Source organism: Parambassis ranga, chromosome 16 (genome assembly GCF_900634625.1).
Source record: "Parambassis ranga chromosome 16, fParRan2.1, whole genome shotgun sequence".
NCBI lineage: Eukaryota > Metazoa > Chordata > Actinopteri > Ambassidae > Parambassis > Parambassis ranga.
Window position 1 is genome coordinate 3,804,433 of NC_041036.1, and position 21,053 is coordinate 3,825,485.

Consider the following 21,053-nt stretch of genomic DNA (forward strand, 5'->3'; position numbering starts at 1 on the left):
TGCTTCAGCCAGAATATTAAATGCATCAAAGACCAGTGGAACAGTGCAACAAACAAAGACTCAACCACAGCTGACAGAGTGGACGGCTGGTCTGAAGCCAGAGAGAAGTTTGATCCTCTGTGTATAATGTTGCTGTGTGTGTGCACACAAAGGACAGCACACACAAAGCACAAAGAGGGGGAATAAACACCATGTTAGTCAGAGTGGAAACAGGCAGACATGTCCGATGAAACTTCTTTTCACAGAAGGCTTTGATCTGACTTTGATTTGAGCAGATGTGTATCTTAAGTGACATCTCACTTTGCCACAAAGGTTCTTTTTTTTAAGTTTGTCCAATTCAGCTTTATGAATTTATGAATAATCAGCTGTGGTTACTGTTCATCCTTTGGGTTAAACCTCATCAAGACATTAGCAGAAAAATGTTTGTATCATTTACTGCAGCTTGTCCACTTAAGTGCTGCCCAAAGTTCTAGATTATTGAAACAACACTAGACCAAGATTCAAAAGGCCTGGGACAGCAGCTACGTTTCATCTTGCGTGAGATCAACAAGCGTTCAATAAACATTCACCTGAGTCCTGGATGTACTGAAAATGTCCTGTGCGTAAGTCATCGGAGCTGTGCTCTGTCCGGGGAGAGGGAGAGCTTGGGGAGGGCGGTGGCTGGTTGTGGCAGGCCTTGCCCTGAGAACAGCTATCGGAAGAATCCCCCTTCTGGAGGTGGATGTAGGCACGGAGGTGCTCCTCCACCAGCTTTAGGCAGTTCAAATGTTCTTGACCCCAAAACACCTGCAGGAACAGTGATAAAATGAGACATATAAGTGAATATAATATGAAAGAAAAGCAATGCAGTGACACAGACTTCCGGCTGTTACATAAATACCTGATTCAAACATGAACTGATTTTCCTTTCCAAAACAGGAAGAGAAGCAGTCAGGGTTACCCCCGTCATCACCCCGTTCACAACCTTACTAACATTACCCAACACAACCTTACATCCTCCTCACTTACCCGCGGCATTCCCCTTCCCGTGCTCCATCAAAGCGAGTCTGGCTGGGGTTTGGACTAAAGATCAGGAATCTCTGAGTCAAAAACTCTTCACACATGGAGCTGCCTGCCTGCTTCCCCGCTGCACACTAGCTTGTAAGGGTGGGTTATGACTAAACTTTAAAAACAGGAAAATTTGGGGATTTTTTTCCAAGTTTTTTTGGAACGAGAGCACGAGAAGAAGGAATCGGAAGGAATTCCAGTGGTTTTTGTGCAGCACTTGATTAAAACACCACAAATTCCAATATTTGCAGAGGGAAATGTATGATTACGTATTAAGTGTTGAGTTGCGAGTGATGTTTCTGTTAATGGGCACGCAATAAAAGCATTAAGGAGACCATTGAACGTGGGGGGAGGGGGTTCCCCCAGAGGAAGTAATGTGGAATAATACATTAGTAATAATGTGCTCGGTTAGTCACATTGAAAAGGGGACTTTTCATTGTGAATATTATGTAACTTCTCCGAGGGAAAAATGGCACACATAAGATATTACCCCCCTAAATATAGCCTGGTAATATTCCACCACTTAACCAGCAGATGTCACTCAAATCTACAGTCGGATTACAGCATTCAATTTCTACTGTCATCACGTCACTGCATGAGGACTGAAGCCATGGCAGAATTAAAGTGAACAGCAGATTTAAGGGGAGTGTTAAAGTGTATGAATACTGTAAGGTTTAATTTGGAAACACTTAAGCTGACGTTTTAGTGGGCAGTAGCATCACCTCCTCATCAACTCTGTTCTTAAGCTGGAAGGACAAGTGTCCTTGAGCCTGACACGCCGACCAGGTGCAGAAGTGCTGATCTGAACCTGACCTCTGAAAACTGTAGCTGTGCTGGGTGATAAATCTTATGAGTGAAAATGCTGAATCGATGTCATGTGTATACAGTACCTGCAGCAGGCCTCCCTTCAGGTCGAGCAGCAGTTTAGGGGGCCCGGGCTGAGGTCCAGGGCTGCCGCTGTGACGACACCATCGAGCCTCCAGGGAGCTGCTGCAGGTAAACGGTCCCAACAGGACACGGCTCCGATCCTTCAGTCCTGTTCTCACCAACACATCCTTCAACTCCAGCAGCACAGAGGCAGCCTGAACTGCATCTAGGAACACAGGAGGAGCAGAAGCTTATGTATACACAGCAGAAGAAGGTAGAAGATAAAAAGATGCACCATGTCAGTGGTGCACTATGTACAAAGTAGTTTGTGGATTAAGCAGAAGCGGCCACGAACTAATTACAACTTGGAATAAAATATACACACATATATATATATATATGTATATGTTCAAACTCTTTCATTTAGTATGTATATATATATATATATATATATATAAAAACAAAGTAGGGGTTCAGATGGATGGGAAACAAATGCTCAGAATTAGTGCCAGTTTCAAAGTGAAATACTGATACCTCTAATTATATACAAAAACTAACACAGCTCATTGATACATTTGCAGCTAAGCCCGTTGAAATTAAAACACATAAACAATTCAACCTCAAACTTCAGCCGCTCAAATGCTTGCCTCTGTTTTGACACAGTTGAATTACAACAGCCTGGCTCTGTGATAACAAAGCAGAAAAACATACAGTGCAGTTATATCAGCCACATAACTGGCCTGTAGACTGTTGTACTCATCTGGTGGTCATGTGAACATGCCAGTGCCTTCGTGCTTCTTAACTGATTGGTTAATGACCAATAAAATTTAAAAAGAGGCATGTGCAGAAGAAGCAGAAAACAAAGAGGAAACATCAAACAAAGGTATTCTGGGGTCGTGGTCGCACTGATCCAAACCTGGATTCAAGCCTCAAGTTCAAACTCTTTCATTTAGTAAACTAAAAGATTTAGCAGACACGCTGATGGTGAGAAAGCCCTGATGTTATCCAGACAGGCAGCCAAACACCCACTCATTCTCAAAGCACCAAAAGTAGCAACAGCCCCAGCTTAATAAGGAAAGCTTCAAACATCCTCTGTCCTTTCCATTAACACACAAATGTGTCACTGTGGTCATGGGCTGTCCTGAGCTTGTCCGCTTGGTCCCATAACTCAGCAGATTGAAACCCCTTCTGCTAGTTGTTGACATGGGAGGGCTGATCTGGTCAGTCAAAGCTACAGTACAGCAGCAGCAGCAGCAGCAGCAGCCCATTTGGAAGCCTCAACACTACATGACTAATAATGCCCCGAGAAGCGGTTCTTCAAACATGCCTTTTAAACTCTTAAAAAAATTCTCACTCCAGCTGGCTTGGCTGTAACTCTGGGAAAGTAAAAGAAAGCAGCGGCACACCTGTTTCAGTATGTTGGATCAGTAACTATAATTACAGTGCCTGTTATTTAAATGTATGCCTTTCAGCAACAACATTAAAATATTTTACAATAGCTATTCAAGTTAGAGCTGCAAAGCTTGGTGTGAGGAAAACAGAATATGTATTTTTTTGGTGACTACTGTGGATGGATCAGTGTGCACCGTTATACACTTTGATATCTTTTGGCTCATGTTGCTTGGACTACTAAAATGTAGATATTTTAACATAAAAACTTCCCTTATTTATATTTGAATGCTTTGAAGACTGACTGGCTGCTCAAGGGTTTGGGGTTCACTTGGGGTGAGGCAGGATAAATGGGGTTTGAGGGAGAGATGGAAAGCCGTATGAAGGGATTTGGGGGAGGAGGTGATAAATGAGGAGACGAATAGATATAGACATGGATGGTGGGAGAGCGTGTGAGAGACAAGAGCAGAGGGTGTGAGAGAGAAAGTGAGCTATGATATGATGAAGATGTGACACACAGGAGTACTCAAATCTTTCCAGGCTTGGTAGGCTGACTAAGGAACATCTTATTCAACATTAGAGAGCAATAACACAACAAGGAGGGTTCTTGCATAAAACAATCTGGGGGAAATATTATACAGGGGTGACTCATTTCTCACAGGAAAGAAGTTGTTGATATAAGTTGGCAATTTACCTGCTAATATCTTCTTGGAGTTGCAGCTCAGACAGAGCTGAGATTACTTACCGAACTGTGGACATCAAGTTTATTTTCATGGCTAGGATTTATTAGACAGCGCAGTGGAACTTCCAAACCGGCTTGTTAAATTGAAAATCTTTCTCGTGCACACATAAGTGCGGACACACCAAACGCCTGCTTACATACAGATGTAAATGCAGACCATGCACACCCAGGTGAACAAGTGGAAACAACTACTCCCACGTACACGTTCACACACACACACACAATGTGTATCAAAGCATTTTCTCCTGTCTCACCATGCGTCATTTACAGCTCGGCTGACCGCAGCATCCTGGTGTTAAAGCCAGCAGCAGCCAGCGCTCTTAATAATCAGCCTAATTGGGAGTGGTTTTAATGAGGGGGAATCCCTTTCTTTCTTCACCTCCACTCTTCTTTCCAGGCAGAATAATAGTCAGCAGAACATGTCTTCATCCCTGTTTCCCCCTCCCTGTATGACTATATTACCCCAGTACAGGTTTGTATCCAGACATGTGTCAGCAGACAGCACAGAGACGTTACACTGCTGAACTGTGAAGTCCTGCCATCAGAAGGGAGGAGCAGAGGGAGAAGAATGGAAAGCTGAGAGGTGGTCCATTCACCTACATATTTACTGTATATTCAACATATTTACAGATGAAATAGAAAAAGCAAAGAGACGAAGGACAAAGGTTTATAGGCCAAAACGCTAGAAGGAATAAGAGGCAGGAGAGGGAATAAAAGAGCCACTTTCTGAAGCATCTTGACCTGACAGATTATGAATATGTGTGGCAAGCATACTATAAAGCTTTATCCCTGCTCCTGGTTCTCCCTCCTCCGCTCTTTTTTCTCCCTATGAGTCTGGTTCTGCTCAAACTTTCTTCCTGTTAAAAGGGAATTTTTCCTCGCCACCATCTCCTTAGTGCATGCTCTGGGGGTTACAGGCTCTGGTTTGTGTAAAGCTTCTTGAGATGATTTTGATTGTTACTGGCACTGCATAAATACAACTGAATTGAAACAAACACAAACAGACAAACTTAGATGTATAAACATGTCTAAAAAGTAGGGAAAAATAGATATTTTTTTAGATATTTTCCTCATATGACAAGGTACAATGTACCATTTAACAAGGTCCCGTGTGGGATCAATAAAATCTGTCTATATCTATCGATCATGTAGGCAGGGATCTCCCTGGACACATACGATAAGCATGATTGGTCCATAAAGTCACAAACAAAGATGTTATAAAAACACATGGCATGTTTTCATAGTTAATAATAATTTTATCACATTATTATTTAGAGCTGGTCATTATACCTCCTCTTAAGTGGGGTACAAAATATTTCTTTATGGAAGATGAACCTTGATCCATGCATATTTTAAGAAAAACTGAAAACCCAGACACACTAGTGATTGGAATGACTGGAGCTATGTCAAAATAATGACTAACCCTAACTCTGATCCTACATTTGCACAGAGATATTTATACCTGCATAGCTCATACTGTCATTTCAGACTGTACACTGAAAGCAGACATGCAACCTACAGCGTGACAGTTGCTGAACCAAGTGGGTGGTGGGAAACAGGGTGGATGGAAATCTTCCTAAAGTGAAATACATCTCTGGCAAACACTCTGGTGAGATTAGATAGGAGATCGGAGACTGATTTACCGTGTTGGTTTCTCCCTGGCAGCCGTTATCTGACCACTGCCTGGCTGATTTATACCCTGCAACGTACTGGTATCAATTAAAGGAAACCTAAAGGAGTCATTACATAACTAGCAGAGGCCCCTGAAGACCTTCTGGGATGGTGAGAGTAATAGGAATAATATGACTGTCAGTCACCACAGAAAGACGCTATTCACTCACCACAAGACCACTATAGGACACTAGAGGAAACTGGTTTTGTAGCAGGGGACACCACTGGCCAAAATGGCACAGTGCAGGAAGCTGCGTGTCATTCAAGCTATTACCAATACAGCAACTGATGAGCTACATATGGAGTCAATAACAGCCAGGATGCATGAGCAAATTAAGTATGGCAGATATTTGCTAATTTCTTAATATTGAAGTATATATGTGATCTCTTTAGAAGACTCATATGAAGATAAGGCTGCACATACAGACATGTTCTTCCGACAGCTGTTTTTTTTGTTCACTGTGTGCCATTCTGCAACTGAACCTAAACCCGATAGGTCCTGACAAATTATCAGGTTTTCGGTCTTATTTCATACAGCTTCAGGCTCAGTTCAGTTATTTTCAAATGTAACTTAATAAGAAATGTCTCTCTCTCTCTCTCTCTCTCTGGCTGTATTTTGTGTGTGTGTGTGTGTGTGTGTGTGTGGGAGAGAGAGAGAGTCCATGTTACAGTCCAAAATATAGGAAAAAACAAAACTAGCCAAATATCTTGACACATTACATCATCATAAAGTCAACAACAAAATACATAAACAAATAAAAGAATTATATATACTGTAACTAATGAGAACTTTTGGAACCTTATGACCTTAAATGACCTTTATTTGTGCTTATATGTAGTATGTGTGTTCTGCAATGAGGCTGTTTAAACTGTCTAGTTTTGTATGATACACAGTCAACAGCACTGACAGCAGATCAGCAGATTGTTTGTGATATGATGATGTACTTCTGTGCTGATTTTTGTCGTTGTGGTTGTCCCTTTGTCTGGAAGAAGGTTTTGCAGTATAATACAGTCAAAATCTAATGCACTTTGTCATATGTCAATTAAGGCACATTTTGACTAAGCAGCCACATGTCTTAACAAATACCTGGACTGCTTTTCTCCCTTATGTCGTCCCTGAGTGTATATTTCTATTATTAATGCACTGAGAACAATTTATTAGTTTTGTTGGCTTGGAGCTTTTGCTGTTCCCTGACCACTGAAACAGAAATAATGTGATAAATGGAAGAGAGTGGCTTTTTTTTCAGAAGAGTAAACAAACTGACACGCTCGTAATTCATAGATTGGCAAGGGAAACAAAATAAAACCTGAACTATAAAAAAAGAAGAAGAAGAAGAAGAAGAAGAAGAAGAAGAAGGGGCATAAATAATAATGTGCAGCTTTAAGATTGTTCCACAAAAGTTTTCCTTTACAAGTATGGTGGAGTAAATCCCCATGAAGAAGCAGGGGGTCCACAGAAGCAAAGAGCCGAGGAGAAAGCTTTGCATGTACGTATGTGTGTGTGTTGTATGCATATAAAAAGTGTGCAATAGCAATAGGTTCTGCTGGTGTGTTAGCATATGTTCATAGGTAATCAGGGCCACTCTATGGGCAGTGTGACGGAGAGCTGAGAGAATAGGGAGGGTCTTGTTTCATGGACCCTAAGACATCTGTTCCCTCTCTTCATTGAACTATAAATGCCCCCCTACCTTGGGGAGTGGTGAGCTGTGGATGGAGGGAGGAATGCGGGGCTTCCACTTGCTTTTCATTAGCACAGGATCTGGTAACACACCTCACTGTCAACCTAATCCCCTCTCTCTCCATCTTGTCCCCTGGCAGGACGGGGGTGAGGGGGGTGCCATGACCAGGTACGGAGCCCCAGATGTTGCATTGATGGTAGGAGCGGGAGGGTGGATGACAGCTATGGATGTGTGGTGATGAAGACAGGTTGGGATGGGGGTGAATGTAATGACATCACGCAGACTACCTGTGTTCTGTTTCCCCTGCTGTACGGTATTACTGCGTATCTCCTTTCTTTCTCAAACTATGATTGATGTGCGCTCATCTGTCCCGGTCCAACTTGTAAAATGATTTCCTGTTGTCTAATGTGATCTTTCTGCTCAATCAGTACTTCTCTCCTCTCATGTTTCTTCCACTCTTTTATCTCCAAAGCCTCCTGCTTCACAACCCTTCCTTCATCCTCTTCGTCCTCCTACTGTTTCTCCTTGCACGCTGGCATTAACCTGAGGTCTGCTCAGGATTTGGTCCATCAGTCTCAGCCTGCCTGAGACCCAGCCGAGCAACAACAGCAGCAACAGAAGTGATACGTACTGTAGCAGTAGTAAAGCTACATTCTCCTGCCTTACATCTCTCATGTACAGCCTCTCCCAGGGGGGTAATTCCTGCTGACTTATTGTGGCAGCTCAAAGGCTCAAACTTACAGAACGGGAATCCGAACCTTTATCTTCGGAAAAATTCCAAGGTATCCGTTTTCTTAGGCACGGAGCAAACCGGAGTGGTGAGTGATGGAGGTGGTGCAGCTAAGGCTAAAAGCCAGCAGATACATCTATTGTCACCAGCGATCAGTCTGCGTAATTGGAGACAGTTTGTCTCCTTTCAATGGCAACAAATCTGGAAACACTATGTGAAGAAGCCCTCAGGGGAAAACAGCCGTGTGTGCGTTGTGACAAAGATCTATACGGGGTGCTTAAGTTGTCAACAACAAAAAAAAGAAACAAGTGGGTGAGACAAACATGTTATTCAGCAAGATAACTTCTGGTATTTGCTGTAAAATCTGGTAAAAACAAAGGTCAAACAAGGTCTTCTTTGTGGGTATGTGGTGCCAGGTCTTCTACTGTCAGCATTACTGAAATGATGTTTCAACATGTGTGCAGAGATGAGACCAAAAAAAAAGAGAATTATCAGGGTCTTGACTGAGATCTAAGCAGAGGAGCTAAAACCTCACAGGTATTTCAGAAAGCACTCAAATATGATATAAGAGGAGCTGAACAAACGTCTGTGGAACATGATGACAGCATCAGTTATATGGCAGTCATTATAATGTCTTGTTGAAAACAGGCATACATGATGTTATGTTTTTTGAGCCCTAACAACTAACAGTACTTCAAAGAGTTTGGAGCCAAACTGAGGATGAACGATCCAGTGGATGTCAATAAACACCAGTGGTCCTGATCCCAACCGTTTTATTTGCGTCCAGTCAAGACTGCGATGTCTGGAGTGCAGCGGTAGCTCGGGCCTCAATGTGCTGGTAATTGTGGGGAAAACAATATCCATGAAAAGGCAGTTCACTACAAATCAATCATTACTTTCTGTGTTTACTGTACACAAATCAAAGAACTACTATTAACAAACCTCCTGAGAAGAATTACTGTGTGCACAAGAAAGAGCGACGATTAAAAATAGAAGCATCATTTGAAAGCAAAGTGATTGGGAGAGGATTAGCTTTCATATTAGGGCAATTGTTTCTAAACTATTTTTTCCATTACACTACACACACAGTTATAGCTGTGTTTATCAAAGTCAACACATCAAAGATGGATGAAAGCTGGTGAAAATCAGAGCAGGGCAGCAGCACTCGGTATTGTGTCATGGTGCAGTTATGCAGATTTGAGTAAACAAAGTGCAAATTGTTTGAGGTTTTAATTAACATTTTTGACAATCATTTTATCTGAAGTAACCCTATATAACAACATCTGTAAGACAGATGCAGGCACTTAGGGAGTCTCGCTCCAGCTTTGTCCTCGTCCCCCTGCAACCCCAGTCAACAAAAGGATGTGTTGCTCAGTGGCCCTGAGGTAAAAACATGGACTTGCTGCAAAATAATGAGTCAAAGTGTTCCTTGTTATCTACTGCATGTGGCATGTCAGCCCCTCACACCCTTTTATCCTTCAGTTTCCATCTACTGTCTAATTTGGAGAACAGTGTTTTTTTTCAACAGTGAAAAACAAGACCAAAAAAAAAAACAATCCTGATCATCTGTTAGAGCGTGCCGGCTAACACCCGGCGGCGAGAGAGAAATTGGAAGCTTTTTAATTTACATTAGCATTAGCAGTTCTGATTGTCATAATGGAAACACTCTGATGCCTCCTGGATAACAGTCAGTGTAGATGAAGGCAGGGTTTGGTCCTAACACGAAAACAAACATCTCACTCTCCCACTCTCTCACACACATCTGCACACACACACGTACATGAATGCATGAAAATATCTTTGCCTCTCAGGTCCTAATACACACGTAACTGTGTAATCAAATACACACAGATCCCCACAACAAATCTAGATCCAAAACTAACACAAACATCTCACTTTACAGTTTACTGACAAACCTTCTTTTTGGCAGGTGGGGGGGTATTCTAAGTAACGGCTATCTGGTTCAAAATCTTTCCCAGTGTGAGTGAGTGACAGAATGTGAACAGGCGGAGACATCACAGATTCCTCAACAAACGAGGGTGGAAAGCGGAAAGTCTGACTATGCAGCAGCAGCAGCAGCACTGGTAAATAAATATTCAGAACTCTTTCTCCACAGCAGATGCACATCAAACACTGACAACATGTTCTCTAGCCGCGGTAATCCTGAAGGTTACATGTCAGCTGTACGATCTGCCCGAGCAACAAGTGTACATGCAATGCACACCAAGTATAGCGCTTTAGTGTTTGATACTTGTTTGGTTACATAATGACACGAAATGGAACAATTTGTTCTCCCCTACATTTTTGTGTTGGATATTTGGAGCCCTGTGTAACTGTACTTTATTTTCAAAGGGCCTGGATGGATTCCTGTTGGCTCAAATAGTGAGTTTGGGTACTAGACAAATGACACGCCACAAAAAAGCATGTACACTCAGTTTAGTGTATTACGGAGTCTTAAAACTGTGGTTACTTTAAAAGATGATAAAATCTGCCAAATGGGGTGAAGTCATTACAGTTGTTTCCAATGTAGCTCCACCTGCCTCAAGAATTCCCTTGAAACAAGTGGCAGTATCTTGAAATACAGCAGAATTAGACGGATCACATCACCAGTTTGATGTTTTTCACTTTTTACATCAAGAAAGAGTAACAATGAGTCATTGCAGGTCCAGCCCCTCATTACTTTAGTGACACAACAAGGGTCATTCAGTGAGCTTAGATAAATCTTAGCAGGAAAAAAACAAAGGTATAACTCTAAAGCATCAGAACTTAGATGCTGATAAATTATTTTACATTATAAAACTATAAACTGTATATACTATTAAAAAAGAAAATACTCACCTTCTATCTTAGGCCCTGACTTGATGTTCAGACTTCCTGTCATGCCCGACACTGATACAGTCAAGCTGGGCTTCATTGGATGGGCCTCTGTCTCCATGACTACTAAAATCTGGGCAGTGTGGAGTAAGACCTTCTGGAAGGACAGCGCCAGGGCCCCGACACCGCTGGCTTCAGCAAGGGCCGAGGTCTGATGGTGTGGGTCTGAGCGAGGAGGAAAGGCCCTGTGCAGTACCTTCGTAGGAGAAGACTGGGGGCTGGAGGAAGCGGATGGTGGTTTGCTGGAGATGTCCCATGTGTGGTTTGGTAGGACTTTCTTCAGGTAGGCTTTGGCCTGCTCCAGCTTTGCCAGCGTGGGGTTGATTTTCAGGGGGCGTGATAGCTCTACATTCAGATCAGCTGTGGACAGACAAGAGAAGACAGCAAAACATGAGAGACAAAAAAGTGGGGGAGAAAAACTGTACTGTCCACAAAACTACAAACAACTCCCTCTGTGGACAGGTTCTGAGTAGGCTCTCTTCAAAGAGGGGAGGAACTCTCGTGCTCATCCTGACTTGTATTTATGAAGTGCTGAGTGACGAAGAAAACCAGGCAGGAAGTGGAGAGAGCAAAGCTTTTGGGCAGGTAATAAAAACATAACTTTACTGGTGGGAAAGAAAACAAAGCTACCTCATGACAGAGGGATAAAGACACAGTCTTTAGGTCTCACTGTGTGTCCTGTTTGAATTTTTAATATATTTTTTCTATGATTAGAAATCCAGCGACAGCCTGTTTATTCTTCTTTGACACACAAGTAGGGCCTCTTAAACTATGTCAAACCCTATGATGCAAATTGAATAAATTCACCACTGGCTGGAGCTCTTTCTTCTAAAAAAAAAATCTGCTTTTGAAATATGGAAATGTTGCATAAACTGGACATAATCCATGTGGGGTTTTTAAAACAACACAGGCTTTTCTCAGTGTCCTCTAAAAGCAGATCTTTTAGCTATCTTAACACACAAGCTGGATACTTTGTGGTGCTGTGTGTCGTAAATCAAACTTTAAGCTCTTCTCTTGTCTTCTAATCACTCAGCTTTGCATGCAATGAACTGTTAAAGGACAGCTGGGTCCAGTCTCCGTCTTGTTCCCCTTGTCTTATGGGCACACACATGCACACACACACACATTATTGGCTGTCTCACTGTAACATCCTAACGTGACACTGCAGAACGGCAGAAGAGAATCTTTCCTTCATGCCAGCCACATAAATCCGAGACTACTCTCTGCCGGTCTACCTCTCTCTCACTCTCTGGTGCATTGCAGTCTTCAAACACTTGACTGGAATTTACAGAGACACATGAATTAACTCAATGCCGTTTTACACCACTTCCATTATCCCATTTTTCCACTTGGTCATGATGATGGGAGAGGGAAGCGGCCGAAAACAAGCGCAGCTGTTTTTCATGGTCTCATCAAGGCCCCAGTGTTTAGAGGCTTTTTAAGGGTTTTAGGCCTCCTGTCTGCCTTCTTCCCAGGTAGGCGCACTAAATGACATGACTGGGAGCACAGCCAAGAGAGCCAGGCAAGCATGCACACACAGGGTCAGACTCAGCCCCAGGATTCTTTTTTTTTTTTTTATATATAATCCAGTGGACGTGAGGCACATGGTCAAATGGAAGGATGGCTGGAGAGGAGAGAGGAACTGGAGGAAAGATAGGTGGAATTTGCTGTGCAATGTAGCTTATCATTTCCACTTGACTTATCACCAGGAAACTTTCCAGTGGTGGAATAAATAGTCCAGAGGCAGCTGTTCGTCCAGGTTCCTCTGTTCCCCTCCCATGTTCTTTTCCTCCCCCTGTTAATGTAGCTCATCTCTCTGCTTCTTCTCTCTTCCTTACTCTGTTCTATCTATTACTTCTTCTCCACCCGCAACATAATCAACCCCCCCTGTAATCACAAAAAGATGTCTCTGATCACCCAGTCAGGGCCAGTACTGGGGCCTGGGCCTGGGCCTTGCCTGGCTCTCTGCACATGCAGACCTGGTCTTGATTACTGCTTGTCCTCCCTCCCAAAGCTCAAAAAGATCATTTCTGCACCCACCCTAAAAAAAATAGATAGATAAGGAGTTATTACCTGTTTAACCCATCTATAACTCACCTGGCCTGAACTAGCACTGCAACCAAGGCCTATAGGGTCTTAATTAATTATATAAACAAACATAGCATATTTCATTTAATGTTTAGAATTTATTAGGTTTTTATCTTATATTTTTTATTTTTTGCGCTCACTACTTTACCTTATTTGTATTTCTGTCTTTTTTGAGTATACATGGAGCACCTGGAACGAAAACAATTTCCCCCCGGGGATCAATAAAGTATTTCTGATTCTGATTCTGATTAACAATATTTGGTATTTTACATACGTCTTTTTGGTTTTATAGTGTTGACCATTTTGACAGTGATACAACAAAACTGATGTTGGCTACAACCTGAAGGGTCCAAGATGCTGACCTCTACAAAGATGTGATCTCTGCGTGAATGCACCTTATTTGTTGCTTTGGCAAAATTGAGTATAGAGCTAGCAATTTCATTATTATACACACAAAATCTTCTCCTCATTACATCAACTCAAGACACAGTGAATGATTATTCATTGATTGACAGGTAAACAACACATTCCTTCCTCTTTACAGTGTGCCTGCAGGATGATTTGTATCTACAGTTGAAAATGTATGTCTGTGAAACAGAGGCAGGAACAGTTTCCATGTGACCTCACCGAAAAACATAAAAAAGGAAACTTAAATTTAACGATGGGAAAAAAAAACAACAAAAAAATACTACAGCATTCACAAACCATGACCAAACTTATAGATTGGACAGACTACCTGCAATTCTAGATGTGACTGTCCCATGATAGATGCTTCTCTCTCATACAGTCTCTAAAGTGAAGCAAAAAAATGAATCTGTGTGTCAGCTAAGCTTTATGTGCACCAGCTGAAGCAGAGCCAGAAGGGAAGACATACACATTATTGAAATAAGTGTGGTGGCCTTTTTATCACCAAGTGCAGGAAGAAGAAGAAAGAACTTTAACAGCATTTGGATTCTTGCACACACAAGTGTGTTTTCACTGAAAACCCTTTGACTTCAGCCATAAAACTAACAACTATTTTAAGCTGGAGAGTCCGTGTAAGGCCTGTGCAAAGAACGAGCATCAGGTCTGAAGGTTGAGAGGTGCTGTTGGTGTTCGCATACCTTCAGAACAAGCCTTAATGTGAACAGGCTGGGGGAGAATCATACACTGGCCCTTCTCAGGTGTCAGCCTCTATTAGCGACGGAGAAAGTGGAAGATCAAGGTCTGACAGAGGCACATACACACACGTATATATATCACTGCAAAGTAGTAGAGGGGAGATCAAATATGCTTATTACCCAGGTTACTGTGCCTTTTTAGTGAGGTCATGCATGACGCCGCCCCCACTTTGAACCTGGTGTTGGGCATATGAGTACGCGCAATGCACCACTACCAACACTGTTTTCATTCCCACCCCACCTTTGATTTCTCTAGCTCATTTTCACGCTTGACACTTGACAGCAGAAAGTCTGAGTCTGACACAGGTGGCAATGTGTCCAATTACACAAGGGCCCTGTATGTGAAGGGCATGAGTGTATGTCTGTGTTTGGAAAGGCCAATAATATTTTGAGGAGAGTCTGTAAAATCCCACTGTTATATATATATAAAAAAAGCTTCATACCAAGTAAGGCCAGTGACACCGAGCTCAGATGCCATCTGACTCAAATTAGTGAGGTTCTGGATGGTTCGGAGGGGCACACGCTTGTATACAGTAACTGACAACATTTCTACGAACTCATAGCTTGACGGGAACCAGGAACACAGGAGAGTAATGGTTCCAATTTGTTCTAGCTAATCTATCACCTGCTGCTTCTCTATGGAGGGAAGGCTGATCTCTTGTCTCCAAGTGGTAGCAGTTACATCTCTGGACTCACTCACTGACCCTTTCAAACTAGAGCTGAGTAGGAAAGATGAGAGGGAAGGAAAAAATGTATGTGTGTGTTCACTGGTCAGTCACTGAAACTCTGCTCATGTTGAAAAAAACAAACACTACACAGTCTTTTTATGTGTTTGCTGGTCAAGCCTTGAACTCTCCTCGTTCTGAAAAATCTGGCTTCCTGTATGCATCTGCATTAGTGGTGTTTATGTGAATGCGTGTGTGTGTACGTGATGAGCGGCTGCTGAGTGAGGGTCAATGCTGAAACACCATCCAGTTTACACTACACATGTTACAAGTGTTTCCCACTCAGCATCCTTGGGAAGGAAGCTTTGATTGGTCTTGCAGAATAAATGCTGCTGAAATTGCGAGCATATTGCTGTAAACACACGGCACGGCGCGGCCTCACGGCGGTCTGCTCTCCGTTTGCGCCTGGTTGAAATAAATCAAATGTGAAGCATTGTCGAATCAAAGTAGAGCCGCCAAACATGATACATACGCACACACGCAAATAAACCATCTGTAAAAATAACAGGGGACAGATGAACAGAATGCTGAATGCACTTTTTCCTCCTAATCTTGTCGTCACCTACGCATCCTTTTTTTTTTTCGTCGTCACCTACGAAACCAACAACACTTCTTCCACACTTTGCGTTGGTCTCTTCTAAAACGTGAAAATGATTCCTGTTTATCTATCAATATCTCCAACAAAATCACCACAGGCGCTATGTGTGTGTGATATTCTCCCTTTGTCCCCCCTCCTCCAGAATGAGCATAATTGTGTCCCCCAGAGAGTCATCTAACCAAACAACACACAGCTGAAAAAGTGTGTGTGTGCATGACTGTGTGGTAGAAAGGGTGAAGGAGAACCAGTAGCATGTGTGGTCAATTCTAGATATTTCCAGCAGAGCATGACCTGGGGCAACCTCACACAGAGCCTGGATCCTGTCTGAGTCTTTGTTTGTATGTATGTACGTGTGTGTGTGTGTGTGTGTGTGTCTGTGTGTGTTTATGTAAGGGAAATGAGTGTGACTGATTATAACTTGAGTTATCTTACTGAGATAGAGATAACTCTGCTCTTTACAAGTTTAATGCAAACACCTGAATTCCACCATATATGTAAATCTGCACTCATAAATTTGTGAAATGGATTAATACAATGTTTCTCCCAGATCAATAAACAAAAGACCTGAAGCCTATGTCATCCATATCAACTCTTGCTGCTGTAGGAGATCAGAGGTCCTATATACACTGAAATTAATCATATTAACATATATATTCGATGTAAGTTATGCCTTGTGAAAAGGTCATGCTCGCAGTAGTCGCTGGTAGTGTAAGGCTGCATTGTGTGATGGTGGGTTGCACAGAAAGCTTTGTGTTTTGTGATTCCAGGAGGACAGCAGGAAGCGATGCGTGTTGGGGGACAGGAAGCTTTGCTAACACATCATCAATAACACCTACGATCCGTCCTGGGTCTCCTCCTTGTATACATGCACAGTATGTGTTCATGATTGTATGCACGTGGAAGAAAGACAGCCTATATGTCAAAGTATGTCTTAGACTTTGGTGTGTATGCATCTGCAACATCTGGCCTAGGTTCAGGAAGCTTAAGGATGTCTTGCGCCTACACACAGCGTTCATGAAACCCTCGCAGGGATAAAAAGGTGGTGCACGCTGAGACTCCAAAGCCCACTCACACTTTTATTCATTGCAGTTGTGTTTGGGTAGGATGTCAGCCACACCCTTAGGTCAACAACCTTAGCTTAAAGCTACTCATATGGATATCATATCAGTCTAAAAATAGAGAACCGAACCCAGTGGAAGGTAAATTCACAGAAATCTGACGCTACACACACATATGCACGCACTTAAATCCACGGGAGCTTGTAGTCTGCTGTTCACTGTGAGAGACATTAGCAATATCAGTGGCTTCCTGTAGCAAACATCCGCACTGTCACTTGGGCTGCTCATCATGTGGACACACATCAGAAAGGAAGACTGCTGTGTTTGCTTTCACTATACAATTGTTTATGCAAGTGCGCTCTTCCGGCTTCACAGTGGTCTGCTTTAAATGTGACCAAATGTAAAACTGATGCTCTAAATCAGAAGTGTGTGTGTGTGTGTGTCTGTGTGGATTCCCACCTGGTCCATTGAGGAAATCTTTGATCTGGAGGCAAAGCAGAGGAGGAGGGATGCCTGTTTTACTGTCCAGCTCTCCTGCCACTGTCTGCAGCCAAAACACGTTGTAGTCTAGGGACTCTGGCAGGGTTTTTCCTGGGTCTGGACAAAAATGAGGAAGATAAAAACATCACATTTCATGTATCATTTGTGTGTTGGCAAACATAAGCATCCTAATCAGGGGATCCAGCCTCCTCATTCTCACCTAAGCATTTGTAATCAGATGCTACTCCTCTTAAAGACACATCGAACACAGACAGCTCCATCCTCTGCTTGCGATGGTGGCAGCTGAGCAGAGCAGAGGGCTGCATCACTTGGAGGTACAAGAGGGGCTCCAGCACCTGGTCCCCAGCCCCTCTTCTTCCTGGCTGCCTTACTATGGTAACGCCCAGTGCTTGGCGAGCCGAGGAGCGGGTAGGAGTGGGTAGACCATCCAGGGACAGTAGACTGCCTCTCAGCAAAGGGGAGGCTGGCTGGGATGTGTTACTGTTAAGGATGTCCTCAGCCGTCAGGCCTGCAAGTGAACCCTGTGCAGCAGAAGCAGGATCTGGAGTTGGAGAGGCTGATGCTGGAGGAGACTCAGACTGGATCTCCGGCTGGTTAAGGGCACTCTTTCCCACCTAAATCAGATATAAAAGGAATGTTGAGTACTTCAGTTTTGATCCAAGCGTTTAAATGGTGACCCTATCTGAGGGAGGACTGGACATATGCAAAAAATGGAGCATACTGACATACTAACATAACAGCTCTAAGCGTTTATGACAATGATTGCTTTTCTATTTTGTGTGGGTTTGAGTTGACCTGGTGCCCAGAAGCCTTTCAGTCTGCACACATAACCGGAGCTTTTATCATTCATTATACACATACTTATATTTAACCCATTGAGACAGCTACATGGGCAGTGAAAGACGTGACTGTAACATTAAATTCAGTTAATTTATGTAAATGTTGTTGAAATTCTACTTTGTGTAATACTGTGTACAAGGCTCATATAAATGGCAGGCACATCCAATACATGATCACCTTCTCCCCGGGCTCCTTCTTCTCGGGTGTGCTGGGGGTGTCGGAGGATGAGGGAAGAGCCTTGGGAGGACTGGAGCAAGCGTATGTCATGACAGACAGCTTACTAGCAGTGAGAAATATGTCAAAAGGAATGAAGCTGAGGTTCTTGGTGATGGTGGACTTGTGGGAAGGCCTGGCGATGCAGTGGTGGCTGGCACCGCTCTGCTGCTCTATTTGGACGATGCGGATGCGAGCGCTGTCACTGCCAAAGCCGCTGTCCTGCCCTGTCCCACTATGACGTGATGAGGAGTCGGCGCCCGCTGCAGGGTCTCGACTACCCCGCTTTTGCTTTTGACGACAAACCTGCACACAGAAAGCTTAAAGTCAGGTTGATGCAGATGTTAGTATAATAAAGTACACAAGCTTATCATGATTATCATTATATATAACATGTATAGTTGATGATAGTTGTAACAGATGAATGCTGTTTTTTACCCTCAAACAGCAATCACTCTTTCACAAAGTGTATCAAAAGTAGCTAAGTACAGTAATTTCAGCTTGTCATATACATTTTTCTATAAACTGGTATTAGCCAAAGTAGCAAGTAGTGGTAAAATAAACAAAAACAACCAAACTGTCTGTTAGCATTACAAAGGAGATAATGGAATCAGATGAAAACAGATTCTTTTTTTAAATTGTAAAACTTGTTTCTTGTGTGCGTCACGGCCCTCGACGAGGACAAATAACTCATCTGATTAAAACCATGGACAAATTGAGTGAAGACAGAGAGCGTCGTACAGCCACAGAGACATTAAAGACATGCACTGGGACTTTTTCTGTGGTCTAAAAAAAAAAAAAATTATTTTGCACTTTTTGTAATATTGGGAATGTCTTAAATTAAGAGGGGCCTCAACCTGGCAAATCAAATTGTTTTGTGCAGTGACTGTGGTATATTGTGTATAAAGCAGCTGAGATTTTATGCTTGGCTCCAACAAACGGATGTCGGGAGGAGGGTTCCAGCCGGCAATAAAAAGCTTTCAGTGACAGATGATGTAAATCAATGTGAGTAGGTTGCTGGGTTTTAAGCAACAATGAAAACAGGCTACCAAAGCATGCCATCTTTAAAAGTATGAAGAAGCCGCCACCGGCTCCCACAGGACAGGAAAGAGACAAACATATAAAACTAAATGCTACCTACTGAATGATAAATTGCTTGACCTGTTTTCATAGTACTGATGTGTGAGGTTTTTTAAAAAAGCTGGAATACATAGAGAAGATTCTACTTTTCCCGAGTTCATGCTAGATGGTGACATAAATGACTGGAAACCACACTAAAGCACCCTCTCCTCTCCTCTACAGTGGAGACTGATAGAAAACCAGAAGCAGAAAAATGCAAAGACAAAGAGGGCATAAGAAAACACAACTGCATCCCATCACCGTCCTCCTTTCGCTGCAGGCTTGTTAGGTGAAACATGAACGACTTGGGCCTATTAATACAGCTGTTACAGCATTATTGAGGCCTATTCCCGACGTCTCTGATCCATGTTAATGGGTACAACGTCAGTTTCAATTAGCTACTGCCATCCTTTGAAGCATGATTTTGATGAATTGTAAAATACGGGAGACAGACCAAAGGTGTGTCCCATTCTATCACACCCTCATCTGCCTCACCCTGCACATGGTTGCTATTACAGCACATACTCTCAGCTGCCCCCCCCCCCACACACACTCTCTTTCTCTACATACAGACTCCCTCCCACCCCCACCATGAGAATTTTAAATGTATATTATTGCTGTGGCCGAGATAGTGTTTCAAGACCTCCAGGCAAATACTAAACCCACTGGCAGCACATTAGACAGAATACTTGACTTATTAGATATTTCCTATTCTAAACAGTGTCATCAAAGGCTAAGAACAAGAGCCATATAAAACGCAGCAGCATGCCCGCCCGCCCGCCCGCCTGTTCTGTTCGACCGGGCTCATGTGTGGGGCTTCCATAGGATCGGCCCTGCCAGATCCCCTCTTTTTTCGCCTGCCATAATGAGGACAGGATGTGTGCACTTCTTTTCTGCAGAAATGTAAGATTTTCCAAGCAACAGGGAGGGGAGAGAAGGCAAAAAAAAAGAGGGCCTGGACCTGTCTCCATGTGTGTTGTGTTAAGCGGGTGAAACTTGTGTTGAGGTAAGGAGGTATTTGAAAAGGTATTCAGCAAAGGCAAAACGTCCACTCCAAGGAGTGCTCCACATTGGATGGGACAAATAAGCTGCACAGCAGCTGGGAAAGAGCAAGAGCCAGCAGAAACTGCCAGATACTCTTTACGATTCTCTGTCTCTCTTCCCAAGCTTAGGCTGTACACATGCATTTACAATTACAGCAAATACCCCGTCTTCTCTTTAACCACCACTACTAAGAGAGTGCCCCCTAAGCAAATTCTTAGTCTATTTTTAGATGTGCTTACAAGTGGAATAGGGGGATAATGGGGAACACAATCAGGGGCACACAGGAAAAGAGACAATGAGAAAAAAAAATGCCACAATGTTCATATATAGTTTGAATCACCACATCACAATCAGTGCATTCATATACACACGTAAACACACATGAGGTCAGTTGTTTTTCCCATGATTTGATCTCAGCTAGAGTTCTAAAGCACATATCTGGCATCTTCCCTGTGTCTCTGGGCTGAGTTATATCCCCACTGTACTTACTTACTGAAGAAGAGAACAGGTATACGCAGAAAACATATAGCTCTGGAGTCTATAGGCATTAACTTTACGCCAATTTATTCATTGACAGAGGGCAATAAATTTAGAATACAAACATGGACTGTAGCTACAGGCCTGGTCCCAGCTGAAATCCCCTTTTCCAACCATTACTTTCTATTATATTATATAATGGCTGCAGTGAAACGCTGTTTCCAGATCCCA

General features: G+C 42.9%; 1 protein-coding gene across 3 annotated transcripts in view; it reads right to left on the reverse strand.

Annotated features, from left to right (window-relative positions):
* vps13b (vacuolar protein sorting 13 homolog B) overlaps positions 1 to 21,053 on the reverse strand; it is a 263,370-nt gene that overhangs the window by 56,452 nt on the left and 185,865 nt on the right. For all 3 annotated transcript variants that reach the window (XM_028424569.1, XM_028424571.1, XM_028424570.1), the window contains 6 exons: positions 18,147 to 18,488; positions 17,329 to 17,743; positions 17,088 to 17,225; positions 10,964 to 11,359; positions 1,938 to 2,140; positions 570 to 786 (listed from right to left, as the gene is read on the reverse strand). In XM_028424569.1, the coding sequence (XP_028280370.1) occupies positions 570 to 786; positions 1,938 to 2,140; positions 10,964 to 11,359; positions 17,088 to 17,225; positions 17,329 to 17,743; positions 18,147 to 18,488 (1,711 nt within the window). The remainder of the gene's footprint in view (positions 1 to 569; positions 787 to 1,937; positions 2,141 to 10,963; positions 11,360 to 17,087; positions 17,226 to 17,328; positions 17,744 to 18,146; positions 18,489 to 21,053) is intronic.